This window comes from Clupea harengus, chromosome 1 (assembly GCF_900700415.2).
Source record: "Clupea harengus chromosome 1, Ch_v2.0.2, whole genome shotgun sequence".
NCBI classification, from domain to species: domain Eukaryota; kingdom Metazoa; phylum Chordata; class Actinopteri; order Clupeiformes; family Clupeidae; genus Clupea; species Clupea harengus.
The window spans coordinates 24,274,269-24,293,071 of NC_045152.1; the positions used below are offsets into that span (position 1 = coordinate 24,274,269).

At 42.6% G+C, this 18,803-nt stretch overlaps 3 protein-coding genes across 4 annotated transcripts; 2 read left to right on the forward strand and 1 right to left on the reverse strand.

Moving 5' to 3' along the window:
- Positions 1-411: 411 nt before the first annotated feature.
- pglyrp6 (peptidoglycan recognition protein 6) lies at positions 412-3,951 on the reverse strand. Its single transcript, XM_012825624.3, has 5 exons — positions 3,392-3,951; positions 2,271-3,110; positions 1,761-1,971; positions 1,347-1,641; positions 412-1,062 (listed from the first exon to the last, which is right to left on the reverse strand). Exons 1-5 carry the CDS (start codon positions 3,453-3,455, stop codon positions 1,048-1,050), a joined length of 1,425 nt encoding a protein of 474 aa, XP_012681078.2. The 5' UTR covers positions 3,456-3,951; the 3' UTR covers positions 412-1,047.
- A 1,836-nt stretch (positions 3,952-5,787) lies between these two features.
- On the forward strand, positions 5,788-7,780 carry trappc5 (trafficking protein particle complex subunit 5). Of its 2 annotated transcripts, none has more exons than XM_012825981.3 (3): positions 5,788-5,929; positions 6,393-6,665; positions 6,770-7,780. In XM_012825981.3, the coding sequence occupies exons 2-3, from the start codon at positions 6,393-6,395 to the stop codon at positions 7,064-7,066; spliced, it is 570 nt and encodes a 189-aa protein (XP_012681435.2). In that variant the 5' UTR covers positions 5,788-5,929; the 3' UTR covers positions 7,067-7,780. The 2 variants fall into 2 exon arrangements, with proteins under 2 accessions (XP_012681435.2, XP_031428661.1); XM_031572801.2 differs by lacking the exon at positions 5,788-5,929 and adding an exon at positions 5,936-6,063.
- A 292-nt stretch (positions 7,781-8,072) lies between these two features.
- mcoln1b (mucolipin TRP cation channel 1b) lies at positions 8,073-18,495 on the forward strand. Its single transcript, XM_031572786.2, has 13 exons — positions 8,073-8,285; positions 8,718-8,968; positions 9,110-9,277; positions 9,734-9,890; positions 10,468-10,549; positions 10,881-10,977; positions 11,592-11,700; positions 11,954-12,060; positions 13,413-13,562; positions 13,906-14,007; positions 14,530-14,652; positions 14,947-15,153; positions 15,786-18,495. The coding sequence occupies exons 1-13, from the start codon at positions 8,231-8,233 to the stop codon at positions 15,918-15,920; spliced, it is 1,743 nt and encodes a 580-aa protein (XP_031428646.1). The 5' UTR covers positions 8,073-8,230; the 3' UTR covers positions 15,921-18,495.
- Positions 18,496-18,803: the final 308 nt, after the last annotated feature.

Here is an 18,803-nt window from a genome sequence, read left to right on the forward strand (position 1 = left end):
CTCCTTGAAGAAAACTACCAACAAGGCTATGGAGTCCCTTACTTTACCATGTACTGTACCCCTGAGAAAGCCTAAATGAGGTGCATAGGTGGAACACAGGTGCCTCAGGTGACACTTCAACATTAGCTTGAAGCCCCCATAAAATCTGTATTTTTACTTTTTAAGGAGGCCTGATTGTCTTTGTTAAGAGACAAAATACTAAAGTCTTAGATGCACAATGTGCATTTTTTGATGTCAGAAAAGAGCATAATTATAGAACTACAACAAAGATATACAACAGTGTGTCACTTTACTCCTGTGGATTGAGTACATCTTCCTTCGCCTTCCCTCCTCTGTCTCAGGACTCAGGAATGTTATTTATTACATAGGAAACATTTCATTCACAGAGTGAAGAAGCATTGAATGCTCAAGAATTTTGTCAAATCATTATTTACAGTATTCCTTTAGAATTACACCATTATGTCTGGAAACATTTAAATTTCAAACTAAAACTAAACATCGGACCATTAAAGACATGGGTCATGTTTTGTTGTTCACAGACACACTGCCTCCTTGTCTAGCTGAACTTACACTGATATAAAAGATGTCTGAAGAACACATTCCAAAACAAGGACGCAGCTCTGGCCATCATCTCTGTATGCAACAGAGAGTCTGTTCTGGGGAATTGTGGCTGTGGCTTTTGATTAGAATGACATGATTGTACTCCATGTCATTCTTATTTTTACCTGAGGAGGGCAGCAGTGTCTTGAGATCACAAGCATCACTGCCCTGTGTTAATACATCTAAGGTTGATAGATTGCTCATATAGTCTGTGTCACAAGTTTGCATTGTAAGGCTTGGCCTGACTCTGATTTGTCATATTATCCAATGACCGGATAGTAGAGAACATAGTGCAAGCTCTGGTAGGTAGATAAAGCTTTTGTCCAGCCCTCTGTCAACACAAGCTTACAGTAGAAAAACAATAAAGAAACAATCTGAGTATAAGGTCATTATTTTAATGTCATCGTCTTGCTTGCTTCAAGATAAGTTCCCTCTGCCTTGTAATCTTCAGGTCTGGATTTCCTGTAGAAAACCCAACAGAGGTTTGCAAGTCAAATGAGAGCATGAGTCACATCAGATATGGAATGTGTAGATGATGTAATATTTGAATTTGTTGTAACTATTTAAAATCAATTTGGCAGACACACAGCCAACTCATAGTGAAACCATCATTTTGTGATGCCTGGTTCATTCAGTCTTTATAGGAATGGAGGAGGAAGTTGAGTAATTGCCATTAAAAACTACTCTACTATTAATACTACTACTACTGCTGAGAACCTCTTTCACGAAAAGCTATTTTTTCTTACCTTGTAGTGCTCCCAGGTTTGCACATTAGTATAGAGGGCTTCACCAGGACAGGCGGTGTTCACCAATTGTCTGTGTCCGTGCACAATGTAGTCTGCTACCAGCCGTTCACCACTCACTGCACACATTGCCAGCTGGTGCCTCACCAGGTCCCGGGCACTAGTGGATGGCAGGAGCTCCATGTAGTCCCCGATGAATGACACCCCATAGCCCTTGGAGTTCTGTCCCTTAGTGTGGGCCCCTTGCCAGTGCCAACCACGACCTTCGTATAGGTAGCCATCAGACCCCGCCACGAAACTGGAAGACAAAATCCGAATCAACACAAAGGGCTGTTCACACTAGACCGATGGTAGGAAGTAGACTTAATTAATGCTTCATTAAGCCTGTTGGATACAGTATAGTTATTTAGTTTGTACCTGTATCCAATATCATCCCAACCACGGTCTTCCTGGTGGAAACGCTGCATAGCTCTCATGTCCCGGGAGCACTGTTCAAAAGTCAGACAAGGCTTGCCAGGCGTGTGTGTGTGGTGAATGTACATGAAGGACAGAGGCAGAGAGAGAAGGGTCGGAGTGCCGCGATATGGTTCTGCTTCCCACTGGCAGCGTGGAATGATGGCTGGACATACTGCCAGTGCCAGCCAATCATTGGAGACAAATATGACAAAGAAAAGTGGAGATGTTGAGATGTAATTTAGAAGATGGTATTAATATGAAGTAGCTAAATAAATAGAAGCAAGTTGTGCTTTAAATTTTTTTTTTTAAACTGCTGTTTAGAAAATGTCTAGCGATGCATGCAGATACCATTAGTCTGCGTTTATATGACAAAATATACTGGAAAATAACTGTTCTGTGCTGTATTGTACCCAGTAATACTTTATATCTGTTTGCTAACAAGTTGTCATAACAGCTGATATTTTCACTTACCAGTGTACCTGTGTTCAAATGCATTGATTCCTTCCCGTACAATTCTTTCCAGTGTTTCTTTATTTGTCTTTCTCTGTTTCCCTTGACCTTTATTTAACTTCTGGTACACAGCCAAGGTGCCCATCACCTGCTTTTTCAGGAAACCTGGTCTGGACAACCGCTTAAAGTTCTGCCTGCGTCTGGGACTAATGAGCCTGGGAGCACTATCCAGCCCATTGACCCTTTGACGGTAGTATTGCATCAGCAGGGTGCTCAGCTTGGCGCGATGACGGGAAGGGTCGGCTACTTTCATCCCCAAAATCACCCCGTCCATGCCACCGTTTACCTGAGCGTCAGTGACCAGAGAGGCGACATCTGCAAGGGTGAACACCTTAGGGGAGCTCACATTATCCCAGCATCCATCTGAGCCCAAACGATGAGCGGTTGAAGAGCTTCTTGAGCGATGGAGAAAGGACGCAGCCAAGGTTTTGGCCAGTGCCAGTGGGTAGAGCCCACGGACACGGCCTTTGGAAACTGACTGCAGGCCAGCTTCAATGCCCAATAGGAGGGGAGCCAAAGCAACTGTTGTGCCATCACTGGTAAGAACGACACCCTTCTCCACACCTGACTCCGTCACCATATGATGTATTGCCGTTGACAGGTACTCAGTGACAGTGGAGTTTGTCACCAGCCTACTGCTCCTCTGGTCCAAACCTCCCAAATAGTGCTGAATGAAGGAGCTGTCTAACCCAGCTGTTTTACGCAGTTCCTTCAGCAAGGCAACTGGCTCCAGTCCAGTGTCTTGAGCTTCTATCCACTTCACAACATGGATGAAGTGATTCATATGACTAGGTGGGTCCACTGAAACCAAATGCGTTTGTTACTTATAGTCCACTGGCGCATTTAATTCAGAATTTAAGATGTTCAATCCTCAGTTTATTTCTACACATTGAAAAGGGCAAACATTGCCAGTACTGAAAGTGTAAAAGCCGATCTTTCTGAACTGCATATTTTCTGTTGTAGACTCATTTTTTAATTAATATAAGATTCAACTATTTCTTGATAGAACTTATAATTGTGTGAGCCAAGTCACAACACCACATTTTTTTCTCTCTATAAGAAAATATATTTGAACTACTTACCAGCTGCATGACTGATGGCATCCACCATAAAAATAGTCAGGAACAATTTCCAGGGAAAATCCATGATTGGAGTGAGCTTCTCTTCTGTGTTTTCTCCGCTGTTGTCCCAGAACGGCTCCTCTGACCTCTACTGCCAACCAGCATTTATATGTACTAATGGCCTATTGGATGTGTTATGCAAGAGGTGTGCTGAACTGGTATCAAAAACAAAGAGTCATCAGATAGAGGCTAATGGTGGGAGTGAACAGGTGGCATGTGTGTGAGTGCAGAGAACGTCTAGTTACTGTGTACACCTGCATGTCAGTTACCCTCATTAAACAATGTTTTGTGTGACCTGAATATTTTGATTGCAAACAGAGATTTAATGCTAGTTTGCGCTGTTTTGTGAGCGGTGCGGCCGCAGCTGCATGAATTCCCATGTCCTGGCACCCCTGTCCTTTCACCCATTCATCCACATTTAGCAGCGGAATCACACCTCTGGGTCAAACCCCCTGTGAAATGCACCCGCTGAGTCCCATATACAGATTAACCATTGACAGGGTTGTTTGTGTGTAAAAGGGGTAAAAGATACACCTGTTCTCCAGGGGCGGACTGGCCATCGGGGATACCGGGGGAATCCCCGGTGGGCCGACGAGGTTGGGATGGTCCAAAATACCAGCCCACTACCATCACCAACCGGCCCTCGGTATGACTCCACCGGCACGCTCAACTATTTTCCATACTACTCAGAACACGTATAATTTCCTCTCGTCACTATACGATTGAAGTTTACTGACTGATTTTTATACTCCTCCTCGCGATCTGTATTCACACTCATGGTGCTCATTTTTCGAAAATGTTCTGAAGTGTCTTCTGAAATGTGTTCTTACGGACTTCAGAAATTCAACATAAGAAACGATCTCCACCTTATTAATGAACACCTGAAAATGGGTTCTTACACAGCCGAAGTGTTCTCAGCTGTGCGGATTGAGGATGAGGATTCTTAAATTAAACGCACCTGGATTTGCATACACGCCCCGCCACGGCACGCAACCGTAGTGACGTGTGCCGTCAGCCCTTCTAAAACGGAGCGGCCCGTAGGGCATCTGGTAGTTTTGAGGAATTGCATTTAAGAAAACTCTTGGCCATTTACGACTGTTATTTCGCGTGACAGTGACAGTGATACAAGGTAAGTTGTGGCGTTGAATTGGCCAATGTTAGCTTGCTTTTCACAGATGAGGTGACGTTCACTACCAACTAGCCTAGCTAACGTTAGGTAGATAAATGTCCAAAATTGAGACCGTTATGATCTGGTAAAATAGGCAAGCTGGCGCTGTTGTCATCATCGAGATGATTTATTTTAACATGTTAGCCGTAGTCACTTGTTTACAATCGATGAGCAAGCTATCCATGGTGGTAGTTGTAAAGAGGGCAATCTTATAATTTCTAATAACTTATGTAAAATAAGTTAACCAGCTAGCTTGTTATGCTAAAATCACCGTGTTACACACAACACTAACATTATAAACAATGTTAATATGTTATCTAGATTAGATAGTGAGGTCATAATAACACATGAGTGTACTGATATTGGTTTTTATTATCATGTGACTATAATGCACCCGGGCCAGCAGAGTTAGTTTAGGTTCTGTTACTTAACTTATTGTTTTATGCACCTTCAACACCCCTACACACACACACACACAATCACACACCCAGCATGCAACACTACTGATACCACTGATGTTCACACCCCATCGTATGTTCTATTCTGTTAATTTCTACAATATAGTTCATACTAATTCTACCCTCTGATTCCAGTTTCTTTATTGTGTGGATATTCATTCCTTAAGGTTCTGTAGTTATACGTATAACCATCTGATACTAGCCCAGAGTTAAGCCCATTCATCTAGCAAACTATACCTACCTTGGAGTGTTACAATAGCCAGTATCATTTTATTCCATGTGTCCATCCAGGCAAATTGGTGGATCCAAATGTTATTTTAAAAAAACAACATATATGATGTAATTTCTTTGTAATCATCCAAAATAATGTTAAGTGTATGGGTATTTTTCCAAGTAGGCCACTGACTGGTCGATACGTACGATGCATTGAATGGGCAACGCGCCGTGTAGGCTATTGAGTGGGCAGCGCGCCGTGTACTGAGTGGGCCGCGCGCCGTGTATTGAGTGCGCCGGTCTGACACTAACTCCCGGGCCACTTTTTTCCCCCAGTCCGCCCCTGCTGTTCTCTATTCAAGCTGTGCAAATGCTATGACGTTACATGAAACTTCCCAAAGTGGAAATGGAAAAGCAGTTTTACAGACAAAAATGAGAAAAACTAGGCCTATTGAATCCCTTTAGGATCTATGTCCTTTTAGTTGCCCTGTAGATTTGAATTAATTGTGTAGGTAAATATAGAACCGCTATCCAAATGTTGAACATTATCTTTGCTTCATTGTGAAAATTTATGCTAGCGACTTTTACGTTACAGCACACTACTGCGACTTTTATTCCGACGGAACAGGAAGGGAAGTGGTAGCAAAGACTAGGAAACTGGTAAGTCAGAGCTGTCAATGTAGCTACTTAGCTAGTTACCAAATGTATAGAAATGTTTGGAGATAACGTTACCTTAACTTTAGAATTCACCGGCTATCTCATTTTATTGGAGAGAGTGTGGTTTTGAATGTCCGGTGAATATTTGCGTGCTCATTATTTGCTCATTTGATCCAGTTTGTTGGCTAGCACAATTAATCCAGCTAAAGTTAGCTAGCAAGGCTAACCGATATTTTGTTTACAGTGTTAGCATGGGCACATCCAGGCTTCGTGCATTTCGAGCAGGCAATCTGACAGTCATAGAAATTTATATTTCTTAAATTATGCTATATGTCATTTACTGAAGAGACACATAGACTTGATGTCTAAATTGAGAGCTAACTGAATGTACATCGACTGCCAGCCAAGTGTTTCAGCATGTGTATTTTGACAAGCGGACAATTAACGATGGTTTTCTACGTTTAAGATGATGGATACCCGTTTCACCAAGGGAAAATCGGCTATCCTTGAGCGCTCGCTGACCCGGCCAAAGACCGAGGTCAGTGTGAGTGCTTTCGCCCTGCTGTTCTCCGAAATGGTCCAGTACTGCCAGAGTCGCGTGTACTCGGTGTCCGAGTTGCAGGCGCGTCTGGCGGACATGGGTCAGAGTGTGGGTGCCAGCATGCTCGATGTCTTAGTACTGCGCGAGAAAAACGGCAAGAGAGAGACCAAAGTTCTCAACATCTTGCTCTTTATCAAGGTAAAACTATTAAATAAATAACCCTGCAATACTTTGGCAATGCATGCCCCCAAAGTGACCCCATATATGAAACTCATCCTGTCTTGTTTTATATTATTATACAGGTATCTGTGTGGAAAGCTCTATTTGGAAAGGAGGCTGACAAGCTGGAGCAGGCCAATGATGATGACAAGACCTACTATATCATTGAGAAAGAGCCACTCATCAACGCCTACATTTCTGTTCCGAAAGAGAACAGTACGCTGAACTGTGCCGCCTTCACAGCTGGCATTGTGGAGGCCATCTTGACCCACAGTGGCTTTCCGGCCAAGGTTACTGCTCACTGGCACAAGGGTACCACGCTGATGATCAAGTTTGACGAATCTGTTATTGCCCGTGACAAAGCTCTGGACAGTAGATAGAGTGTATGATGCAGGAGTTTGGTGGATTGATTCATTGGTACATCCTCACTGGTGAATAAATACCTGAGAGACTGACCTGTGACTGAAAGACGAGTAATGAATGTTACAAGAATTTAGTATATTTTGGGATGGATGTTCTTTCTGTTAAATGTCATGAAACCACTCATTCCTGCAAGACGCATTCATGAATATTTGGGTCACACCCTATTTGTATCAGTGAGCGCTTTTAACAAAGCGTCTTTGGGGGTTTTACCTGTTCATGTCTGGGGGATTGGGAGTGCATCTATATCTGAGCCTGAAGGTCCAAAGATGCAGTAGTTTCATTTATGCTGGTTTAATTCTCAAACCAGTTCAGAACATGAAGATGGTGTCTTACAATTATGTACTTATGTTTTTACCTCCTAGTAAATGTGTGAACATTCCAGTGAAGCAAATGTTGTGTTTGTCATCATATATCAGTCACACTGCGGCAAAACAGTTTTTGTTATATTCTAAAAGAGAATGGTATCAGGATACCATGAATGGCTCTGAAACTGGACTCATGAAGTCGTCAAAAGAATTTTGCTGTTTTAAATCTTTGACCCACGGGGAGCTGCATTAACTCACCTGTAACTATTAAAGTGTGTCCCTGGTGGTGTGAAGTAGGCTAAAAACGCCGGAAATTATAAACACTTTGCTTTGTTGTTTACTCATAATAAAAAGGGGTTTGTTTCATTGTTTGTGTCTTCTCTTTCTGTTCACTGGCGTGAACATTTACCGCTCTGCTTAGGAAAAACATGCATAGAAACCTAGATAACACCCCATGAATGTGTCATCCAATTGCAGACATCCTTTTTAGAACAGCTAGCCAACGTAAATGTTAATAACAATAGCAATACGCTAATGTAAGCATTTTCCCCAGGTTTTAGTTTTTAAAGACTTACTCATGGGGGCAACTTACAATATACCAGAACCTAAAATTACCAGTTTCCCCGCAGTGCAATTTGTAATCACATGGTATTTACCACGTGACCAACACGGAAGTTGAACACTGTTTACGTGGGAAGCAATGTTGCTGTCGTTCTGTTGTGCAATCAATGGGAGTTAAACTGCTAAGCATAATATGCCTTTTCAATGAAGTTCACATTAAATGCAGCCCTTTAAGTTGTTCGCGCTTTCTATAAGATGGCCATGGCATCTTCGGACTACAATCGTTGCATCCCCGATGGTAACGTTACAGGTTGGTGACAGGAAAATCATCAGAAGGAAATTTTGTCAATAGCTGAGGCTGTGATGGTGTAAACACGTATATTGATTCATACGATTAGTCTTACTTGTCTAATTGTTTGTTATGAATGTGCTGGGCATATTTAGTTTAGGCTAGTCATTGAGTCAATAGTTCTTAAACTAATGTCTGTCTTTAGCCGAGATGTGAGGGACACTGTCAGTGCAGAATGACGCCACGTCGCTGCCTTTGTGCAAATTGTATTTAGGCTATATTTTTACAGGTCTAGTAGTGTGCTGGATCCGGCAGTAAGACCAGCAGAATACAAATTCTTCAAATTCTTATAGGCTGACCGTTACATTTATAGACAAATAGTAATACATGAGCCACAGTTATATGTTGTTTCTTACATCCGAGGTCTCACTCTTTTGTTTGATTTTGTCTCAGAGAATGACAGACTGCTAACCTCTGTAACGTGCTATGGCTCAAATGACTGCAAGGGACGTCCTCAGACTGGCCAGCGACCTGCTGATCTTGAGGGATCACTGCTGCAGCAACAGCTCGAACATGAGGAAGAGGAGCTCCGAAGAAAGATGAAGTACTTTTTCATGAGTCCATGTGACAAATACCATGCCAAAGGTCGTAAACCATACAAACTACTCCTGCAGATTCTCAAGATTGTCATTGTCACTGTGCAGGTACACCATTTATTCCAGTCCATAATGCCATATTCATAAGTGACAAGAGCCTGGCAAATATTAGGTAAAAACCTTCACTGTTGTTATGTGTGTGCTCCCACCCCCCACCCCACCCCCTCTCTCTCCTTTGCCCTGTCAAAGCTGGTGCTGTTTGGTCTGAGTAATCAGATGGTGGTCACTTTTAAGGATGAGAACACAGAAGCTTTCAGACACCTCTTCCTGAAAGACTTTCAGGATGACCCCGACACCCCACTGGCTGTGCACACCCAGAGTGATGTCTACAGCCACATCATTCATGCCATAGACCAGGTAAGCTCCAGTGCCAGTGGGGAGATACCAAATAGACACAGCAACCCCTCAATGGGGGTCGGGCCAATAATATCTCCTGTAGTAATCATTTATTACATATTATTATAATAATAATGTTACCAGTTCTCATGCATTGCAGCATTTTTTAGTGACGCCAAGAACCAGTAAAATCCTGACACACTTTGCAGAGAAACTATAAATAGTCAAGGAGGTCAATGAGAACGGAGCACAAGAGACAGTCATCAGAAGGGGGAACAGCTGACATAAACTGTGGGGTGGGCAAATGGTGTTGAAGTGGAACGATTGAGAGATCATCATAGGGAAAGCTTCTGGTTGGTGATGTCAGCCTTAACATTCAGATACATTCAAAGCTCTTAGACAGGCCCTGATTTGCTGATGGTTACTGCATGTTCCACCCAGTGTTGAATCAAACCTTCCTCTTCTCTGACCCTCTAGTACCTGGCTTTGACAGACACCTCAGTTGGCCGCTATGCCTATGTGCTGGGCGTGGGTGTGAATGGCAGTGCCCTGACCCTTTGTCAGCACTATTACAAGAAGGGTCACATCGATCCTGTCAATGACACCTATGATATTGACCCACGTATCATGACTGGTAAAACTGCTTATTTTGGAAATTTTATGTAATCAAGAAAGTTTCATTATTTCTCTTTTAAGATGATAATAAAAGTTAATTATATTATAAATGGTACATTTGAGAAAGATTTGAGCTAGTCGACTACTTTAAAAATAAATCTGTGAGTCTGCTCAGCTGTTATGTGTCGGAATGGTGCCCCTACTCTACCAAGGTCAATTCCTTGGAAAAATGCTCAAATTAAATAAGTACCTTTTATTTGGGGAAACACAGTGTTTGCTGCACCTGTTGGATGTGGTACCTATGATGATAAAATGGTAGTGTCAAACATCAGTAAGTCATGTGAATGAACATAAATACATCATCATAATCATTCTTATACTGTAGGTGTTAGTAATGTTTATTAAACGTGTTAAACTAAAGTACATTTAAATATAACAGTACAACTATTTAAATTGAAAATATTGAATGTAATGATTTGTATTCTTGTGTATATTTGCATTGTGACTTGTATGAATATATTGGCTACACCAGTGTGCACAGACTCAATTGTTGGTTTGAATTTCTGAGTCTATGACCTTTTTTTGCCTTTACCCAGACTGCATAGGAGTGAACCCCCCTCCAGATCCCACTGCAACTCTCACTGAAGACTATAGGAACTTCACCCTTAAATTTCACAAGTAAATATCTCTCTTTTACACAAACACACTCTTTCATAGTATTTCCTTTCTCTGTCTTTCTCGGTCCCTCTCTATGATACATGCTCAATCAAATGACAGAATATTCTATTTATAACATTTGTGGAACCACAGACAATATTCACTGATGACATTGGTGAACAGTAGTGAGTTATGGAATAGAATCTTGTGAACACATGGAGATTTGTCATACTGTTCTCCCAATTACTTAAGACTTCTTGTTTTGTGCTTCTGCTTATGTGTTGAAATATTTCCCAAACAAACTGTTGTGTTCTCAAATGTGGAACCTACTTTTATCCTCTTCATTCTACAGGCTGATTAATGTAACCATCGACTTCCAGCTGAAGGCCATCAACCTTCAGACTATTATAAATAACGAGATCCCCGACTGCTACACCTTCTGCATCACGGTAAAGTCTACTTCATGGCGTTCCTATACGTCTCCTTCAGATGTTATGATGTCGGGGGACAATTGTAGGGGGATTCATCTTAAATGTAAGTGGGAATCATTAGAGGATTAAAACTGACGATTGATGAACACTTGAAATTCTTAAACCATTTCAAAGACCTGAAAGTAGCGGTGTTGATTCAGCACAAAAAGCCAATGATGAATGATGCTCTCTTTATGATGGAGGAAGGGTGTATGTGTATGTGTATGTGTCTGGCTGCGCTGAAATCAACTTGTAAAACTTCAGTTGTTCCCAGAGGAATACTACCATTTAAAGTACCCGTCACGCCTGGCCCCACTACGTGTTCATTCATATTATCCATCTTATGGACATGTTATCATCAACACATTACCTTGACCCATACCGTGAAATAACCCCCCTTACCCCCACTGTTTTTTCTTGAAATTTTATGGTAAATTCCATTTCAATTCCAGTCCATTTAATTTGTAATGATTGCCAAAAACCTTCATGATATGTAAAAGTGTAATTATTTTCGGGATTGCTTATACACATTTGTCATACTTTGTTGGTGTAGATACAGTGAGTGATGTCTGCTGTGTGATGTTGTTTGACAGATCCTGCTGGACAACCAGGCTCATAGCGGGAGGATCAAGATCAGCCTCCAGAACCGGGCCACCATAAAGGAATGTCGAGACCCGAACGTCTCTGGACACGGTGGACACGGTGAGGCCTTTTCTTTGGCAAGTGTTTGCTTTGACAGCAGCAATTAAATGCACGAACGGGCTCTTTGTGCCACCAACATGGTGACGGGATATGTGACTTTCCCAGCTCCTTGTCAAGGTTTCCCTACCATTAAGTATGCTTCCCTACCCCCTATGCTTCAGGTCCATTCTTCTCCTCCTGGTTCTTCTGAAACTCTCTCATCCCCAAATACCCTCTTTTGTCTCTCCTCTGTTTCACTCTGTGTTCTGCGCAGGGGACAACTATGCACGAGTGGCATTTGACATTATTGTGGCCGTGGTGTGTGTGCTCTCGCTCGTGCTCTGTGGACGGTCCATCCTCAGAGGAGTGCTTCTGCAACATGTGAGACTGAGGGCAACACAGATTGTGGGGCAGTTCAATAGGAGTGGGATGCATACACAGTTTGTCACCTTACAAACTTTTCACTGGTCACAGTCTGCAAGTCTTGGTAGTATGATGATGCAGTCGCAGATGCATGGTATCTGTATGGTATTTGGTCCAAATTGAATCATTAATGAATGTGAAGTGGGGCTCATTTTAGTCGGGCTGTCATTTTATCATACATTTTTTAAGTAAGATGAGTTGAAATTTATCTGAATTCTTTTGAAATTGCTTTTTCTTTTTGCAACAACAGTGACTCAACAGACAATTTGCCATTCTGTCCATCTCTACCCCTCCATCTCTACCCCTCCATCTCCACCCCTCCATCTCTACCCCTCTACCCCTCCATCTCTACCCCTCCATCTCTACCCCTCTACCCCTCCATCTCTACCCCTCTACCCTCCATCTCCACCCCTCCATCTCTACCCCTCTACCCCTCCATCTCTACCCCTCCATCTCCACCCCTCCATCTCTACCCCTCTACCCCTCCATCTCTACCCCTCCATCTCCACCCCTCCATCTCTACCCCTCTACCCCTCCATCTCTACCCCTCCATCTCTACCCCTCTACCCCTCCATCTCCACCCCTCCATCTCTACCCCTCTACCCCTCCATCTCTACCCCTCTACCCTCCATCTCCACCCCTCCATCTCTACCCCTCTACCCCTCCATCTCTACCCCTCCATCTCCACCCCTCCATCTCTACCCCTCTACCCCTCCATCTCTACCCCTCCATCTCCACCCCTCCATCTCTACCCCTCTACCCCTCCATCTCTACCCCTCCATCTCTACCCCTCTACCCCTCCATCTCTACCCCTCCATCTCTACCCTCCATCTCTACCCCTCCATCTCCACCCCTCCATCTCCACCCCTCCATCTCTACCCTCCGTCTCCACCCCTCCATCTCTACCCCTCCATCTCTACCCCTCTACCCTCCATCTCTACCCCTCCATCTCCACCCCTCCATCTCTACCCCTCTACCCCTCCATCTCTACCCTCCGTCTCCACCCCTCCATCTCTACCCCTCCATCTCTACCCCTCTACCCTCCATCTCTACCCCTCCATCTCCACCCCTCCATCTCTACCCTCCATCTCTACCCCTCCATCTCTACCCCTCTACCCCTCCATCTCTACCCCTCCATCTCTACCCCTCTACCCCTCCATCTCTACCCCTCCATCTCTACCCCTCCATCTCTACCCCTCTACCCCTCCATCTCTACCCCTCTACCCCTCCATCTCTACCCCTCCATCTCTACCCCTCCATCTCTACCCCTCTACCCCTCCATCTCTACCCCTCTACCCCTCTGTCTGCAGGAGTGTGTGCAGTTCTTCAGACAAAGGCTGGGGCGCAGTGTGTGCTGGGGAGACAGGATGGAGTTCATCAACGGCTGGTACCTCCTGCTCATCGTTAGCGATGTGTTCACCATTATTGGCAGCTTCATCAAGATTGGCATTGAGTCCAAGGTTTGGCAAATAATTTGCTCATGCACTTAACATAACTTTATTACAGAGCACAGTATTGCTGACAAGATAATGCTGAGGTAGGCTTTCGCTTAAGGAAGCTTTTCATGCTGCTAATCAGCTTTTCAAATCACCTGCTAATGAATGACTAAAGGACAACTGATGTCAAGTTCAAATTATTATGTTAATTTATCTTAGTTGATGTTGGTATCCGTGTCCGTATGTATAAACTGGTAATGGGTATTAAATCAAATGTAAAATTAAATTAAGATAAATCCAAAGTTTTTTTTATCATTTATGTATTAATAAAAGCCGTAATTTGTGTGAATAATTGTGCCAATGACAGGTTATTGCCTCCTACGACCTGTGTGGAATTTTACTTGGCACATCTACTCTGCTGGTGTGGGTCGGAGTTATCCGATACCTCAGCTTCTTCCAGAAATACAATGCAAGTATTGTTGGTTATGTGTTTTGTGTTGTTTTGTAGTGTTTGTTTTTGCACCGCATATATGCATCAGTCCCTCATTTTCAAATTCAGCTCTCAAATGACCCTCTTACATTTTTTTTAAACGGACCTCCAGTTTTTTCCTGTCTTGTGATCCTGAGCCAACTTTTCATCACAGAACTGAGTTTGAAGGAATAGAGATGTGGTTTTTGGTAGCACAAAAAAGAGTGAACAAAAGGAAAATATACAAAGACATGAATGCTGAATGCATGAATGCAATAAACATGAATGCTAATGAATTCTATCATGACATGTTATATAGTCTGTCATTGACTCAGACAATGACAGACTATATAACATGTCATATCATGATATGTTATATAGTCTGTTATTGACTATCATGATATGTTATATAGTCTGTCATTGACTCATGACATGTTATATAGTCTGTCATTAACTCATTCTTATCTGACTGCAGCCTAGTCTTTAGATGTTATGATAGAGAATGTCACCTCTGTACCTCAGATCCTTATTGTGACACTGCGGGCTGCATTCCCCAATGTGATTCGCTTCTCCTGCTGTGCTGCTGCCATCTACATGGGCTACTGCTTCTGTGGATGGATTGTGCTTGGACCGTACCATGTCAAGGTACAGTACCGGCTCACACATTATATTTTTTATACATGTATTAAGGGATTGATAGATCTTTGTGTGGTAATGGAATATTGGGGTTCTCCTATCACTACAAATAACAGATCATTGCGTCTCTATTGAAGAGGCAAATACACTGCTAAAGGTTTCTGTCCACTGTTGCTACTGGGTAAAAGTGATTGATATGAAACTGAATTATGTATAACAGAACCACAAAGGGGAAACTACTTATACAGTTTTGAGGATGTGAAAGCACTCTCACTTGAGCCCTGCTCATTTCTGCCCCTGTAGTTTCGGTCACTGTCCACGGTGTCAGAGTGCCTGTTCTCGCTGATCAACGGGGACGACATGTTCGCAACGTTCGCAGAGTTGGAGCACAGCAGCGCCCTGGTGTGGGTCTTCAGCCAAGTCTACCTGTACACCTTCATCTCCCTCTTCATCTACATGGTGCTGTCGCTCTTCATCGCTCTCATCACAGGAGCCTACGACACCATCATGGTGAGCGCAAGCGAACGAGACAGTTGGGCTTGCTCACAGATATGAATACACATTCCACATGGGCCGTGGCATTGAAGCCATCAGCCTCTTTCATTACGCTCCTATACTTTTAAAACACAAGCGGCACATGGCAAGAGGCGCTAGCAGCTCGATGCACATACATACCATAGCATGGTTTTACACTGCCAGTCCATGGCACAGGTTGATGTGGATGTGGATGTGGATTGTGGGTTGCCAAATTACACCTGCCTGCCCTCTGGGTTGCCTGTTTTGGGTTGTGTGATAAGAAAAGCATTGTGGTTTCTCTGGCTGTTCCCACTTCTTGTTTAGAGCAAAACAGAAAGGTTAAGTTGGAAGTGAAAGGTTTAACAAATTAAGCTTAGAAGAAAACAGTGTAATGTAGAATTGTTTTTATTAGTTTTATAAGTGATTTGTATAGAAAGTGAGTAAAAATGACTTAGATTTAGATTCACTTAGATGTGCGATGTGGACTACGATTTCTCAGAGATAGATTTGCTTGGCTTGATTGGCAGAAAGACAGAAATACAATACTTAAAATTAAACAGAAACACATCAAATTATAGCCATGATTTGACCCTTTCTGACCCTCATTTCTGTGCTTTCGTCTACAGCAGCAAGCCCAGGACCCAACACACGTTACAGAACTGCACGCCTTCATAGCACAGTGCACTGACACACCCTCCTCTGGGAAGTTCCGTGGACCTGAGGCCACATCCTGCTCTCTTTTCTGCTGTATTGACCAGTGAGGGACTGCTGCTGTGTGTGTGTGTGTGTGTGTGTGTGTGTGTGTGTGTGTCTGCCAGTCTGTCTGTAGGCCTGTCGGTTTGTCTGTATGAATGTGTTTGTTTGTTTGTTCATATTTATGTGGAGACTAAGTGGAATTTGAAGGTAACACAAAGGGAGGGAAAGGATGAGGTTTGTCATTAGACAAGAGCAGGTTTTGCATGCCCTTCCTCATGAGGAACTCGCATCATGGTGTATCTGCTCACCATTAGCACACGTATAGCTAGCATGTACATATACATTGTAGTATTTCTGTGAGTTTTTCTAACCAACAAGCAGTGTGATGTGCTTGTAGACATGAAGGCACACTGCCCCCTACTGGTCAAGTGTTGCTCCCTACCACCAATGACAAGTACTGACTATTTATTTCACGCTCAGTTGTGAAGGTTGTGGTTTGGATTTACCCACAATTCACAACAGTTTACGCCAATGTAGTAGAACAGTTCATTGTTTTGTACCAAAATGGACCATTGTGAGTTACTTGTTATCTTGCATTAAGACACAATAGCATTGTCTCAAATGAATAGTGTGCTCAGTTGGACTGCACCAATCTAGTCCAGTGTGAATGTACTATTTGTTATATTATTTTACTTGAATTTACTTTTTTACTTTGGAATGGATATTTTAAGGGGAATATGTGACGAGTAGGAGAGGAATAGTCCTATTCGGTCTTGCTGTCTCCTCTGCATTCTCTGAGCCAGTGGCAAACAGCTGTGTATACCTGACCTGAACCCCTGATCAATTTGCATCAACAGCAGATGATTAATGCTATATTTTTTTTAGACTCTTCACAGCCAGCAGACCATGGCTTTGGCGAGTACACACACTCATGGACCGTGTCAGGCAAAAAAGAAAGGCGGCGCTCACCAAATGCTGTTTAAAATTCAGCGCTGCATTCCTTTCCCCTTCATACCCCCCCCATACCCCCCCAGGTCGCTCAGAGCTTTCCACTCCGCTGCTCTGCTGTCTTGTCTTTTATCTTCCCCTCCTCTTGATGAGATGACAGCGGAGCGGAGGTAGACCCTGCAGCCACTCGTGCTCATCAATATTGATGGGCCTCTGAGCGAGGTGACCCCGCAGCAGCACTCACTCCCTCACTCACCAGCAGCTGGAAGCCTTGGTGCTCAATCCATAGCCAATAGAGACTTCCCTTTGGAGGAGTCTTAGGGGAGAGCTGATGGGGGACCTGGAAGCACACACACTCTTCATGCAGCTTTTTTTCACATCTCGTGTTTTTGGGTCTGTTTCTTTGTGTGCTTTTTCACCAACACCTTGCACCCGACACAAGACTTGCCGGTGGTTTTGTGTGTTCTGTTCATAGTGGAGCCATGATTGCACTTTGTGAACAAAGGAAAACACACACACACACACACACACACACACACATATCTTTGTCAGAAGGGAAGGGAAAAAGACAGGAATGCTAACGGAATAGTGTAGAATAGGAATAATAAATGACTTAAGTATAATTTAGTTTCTTTTACTTATTCTTTTTTTAAATGGAAAGGACTTTTGATATGCGTTTTGACAAGACAGGAAAACATTTTTTTTTCTGTTGTCTTCAGGGAAATTCATGTGGAAGCTGAAAAGAATGTGTGAAAATGCTTTGTGTGTGTGTGTGTGTGTGTGTCTCTCTGTCTGTTCTCTCAGAACCGTTTGTTGGAAACAACATTACTGAGAAGGTACTTTACTAGGTAAATTAATTAATTCATGTTGTATTTATATAGAATTAGTTCACAATTTGCACTTAAGCTCTTGCAAAATCAGGTTCACAGGCGGTCTAGTAACTGTAAAATATTTGCAATGTTTTACAGAGGGGCATGTTCAAAGGGACACTGAATAAAAAGGGTATGCCACAGTCTGCAGCTGTATAGGGAATGTACACCTCAGATTGTCTTATATGGAAAGCATGTATCCTGCCATAAATTGGAAATAATACACTTATTAATTAAATCTTGTTTTTATTACTTTTTTAATTTGAATTTCTCATATCCCATAGTGCCATTTTCATTAATGCCTTTCATCAATGTTAATGTACGTATGTATGTCATAAATATTCTGCAGCACATTCAAGTACACAATATGTACATTTTTGTTTAAAAATAATTTCTTTATAAGCATACCTTCAAGGATTTTTTACATTTACATAAAGCACGAAACCCACAACTTGGTCGGCAGCGTCACAGATTCTGAAGTTGGTCTGCAAGCCATGGCCTTTGACAAGTCAGAATATTAAAGAATCTCCCTGTCAGGAAAAAGGCCTCCAGGATGTTTTACACAAAAAAAAAATCCAAGTTCAGGACTGGCCAAAACAGGTAGAGGGAAGGCAAAATTAATTTTTTTTTTTTTTTGTTCTTTCTCTAAATTCCTGCTTATATAGTTAGGCTTATACACGTCTAACTTTTCGTAGCTGTAAGGTTCTTCACTGTGAGACTTGAAATATAGTGTGATGACCATTTGTACATATGGGTTTAATGAACTAATATTTAAACTTGTTATCTTTCCACTGCTGAATGATCAGTAAAAATGTTAAACAAGTTTCAATGTGTCGGCCTTATTGTATCTTGTGGTTAATAGATAAGAGTAATGCATCAGGTATCTAGAGCAGTTGTAATCTAGTCTAATTCACGATAAGTCTGATCAGTTGACTTTTTGTGGTCATTTGAGTCACTGTACCTTCTGTCTAAAACTCTAACCTTATCTTCTAGGTATGTTAGAATGTAGACTGTTATTACTTGTGCTGCTCATATTTACCGTGCTTCAGATGCTTACTTAGCTGAGTGGACCTTGAATTGCTGCCCAGTAGGCAGTCTCACAGCACATTGTAATTGCTCTGCGAATCCACC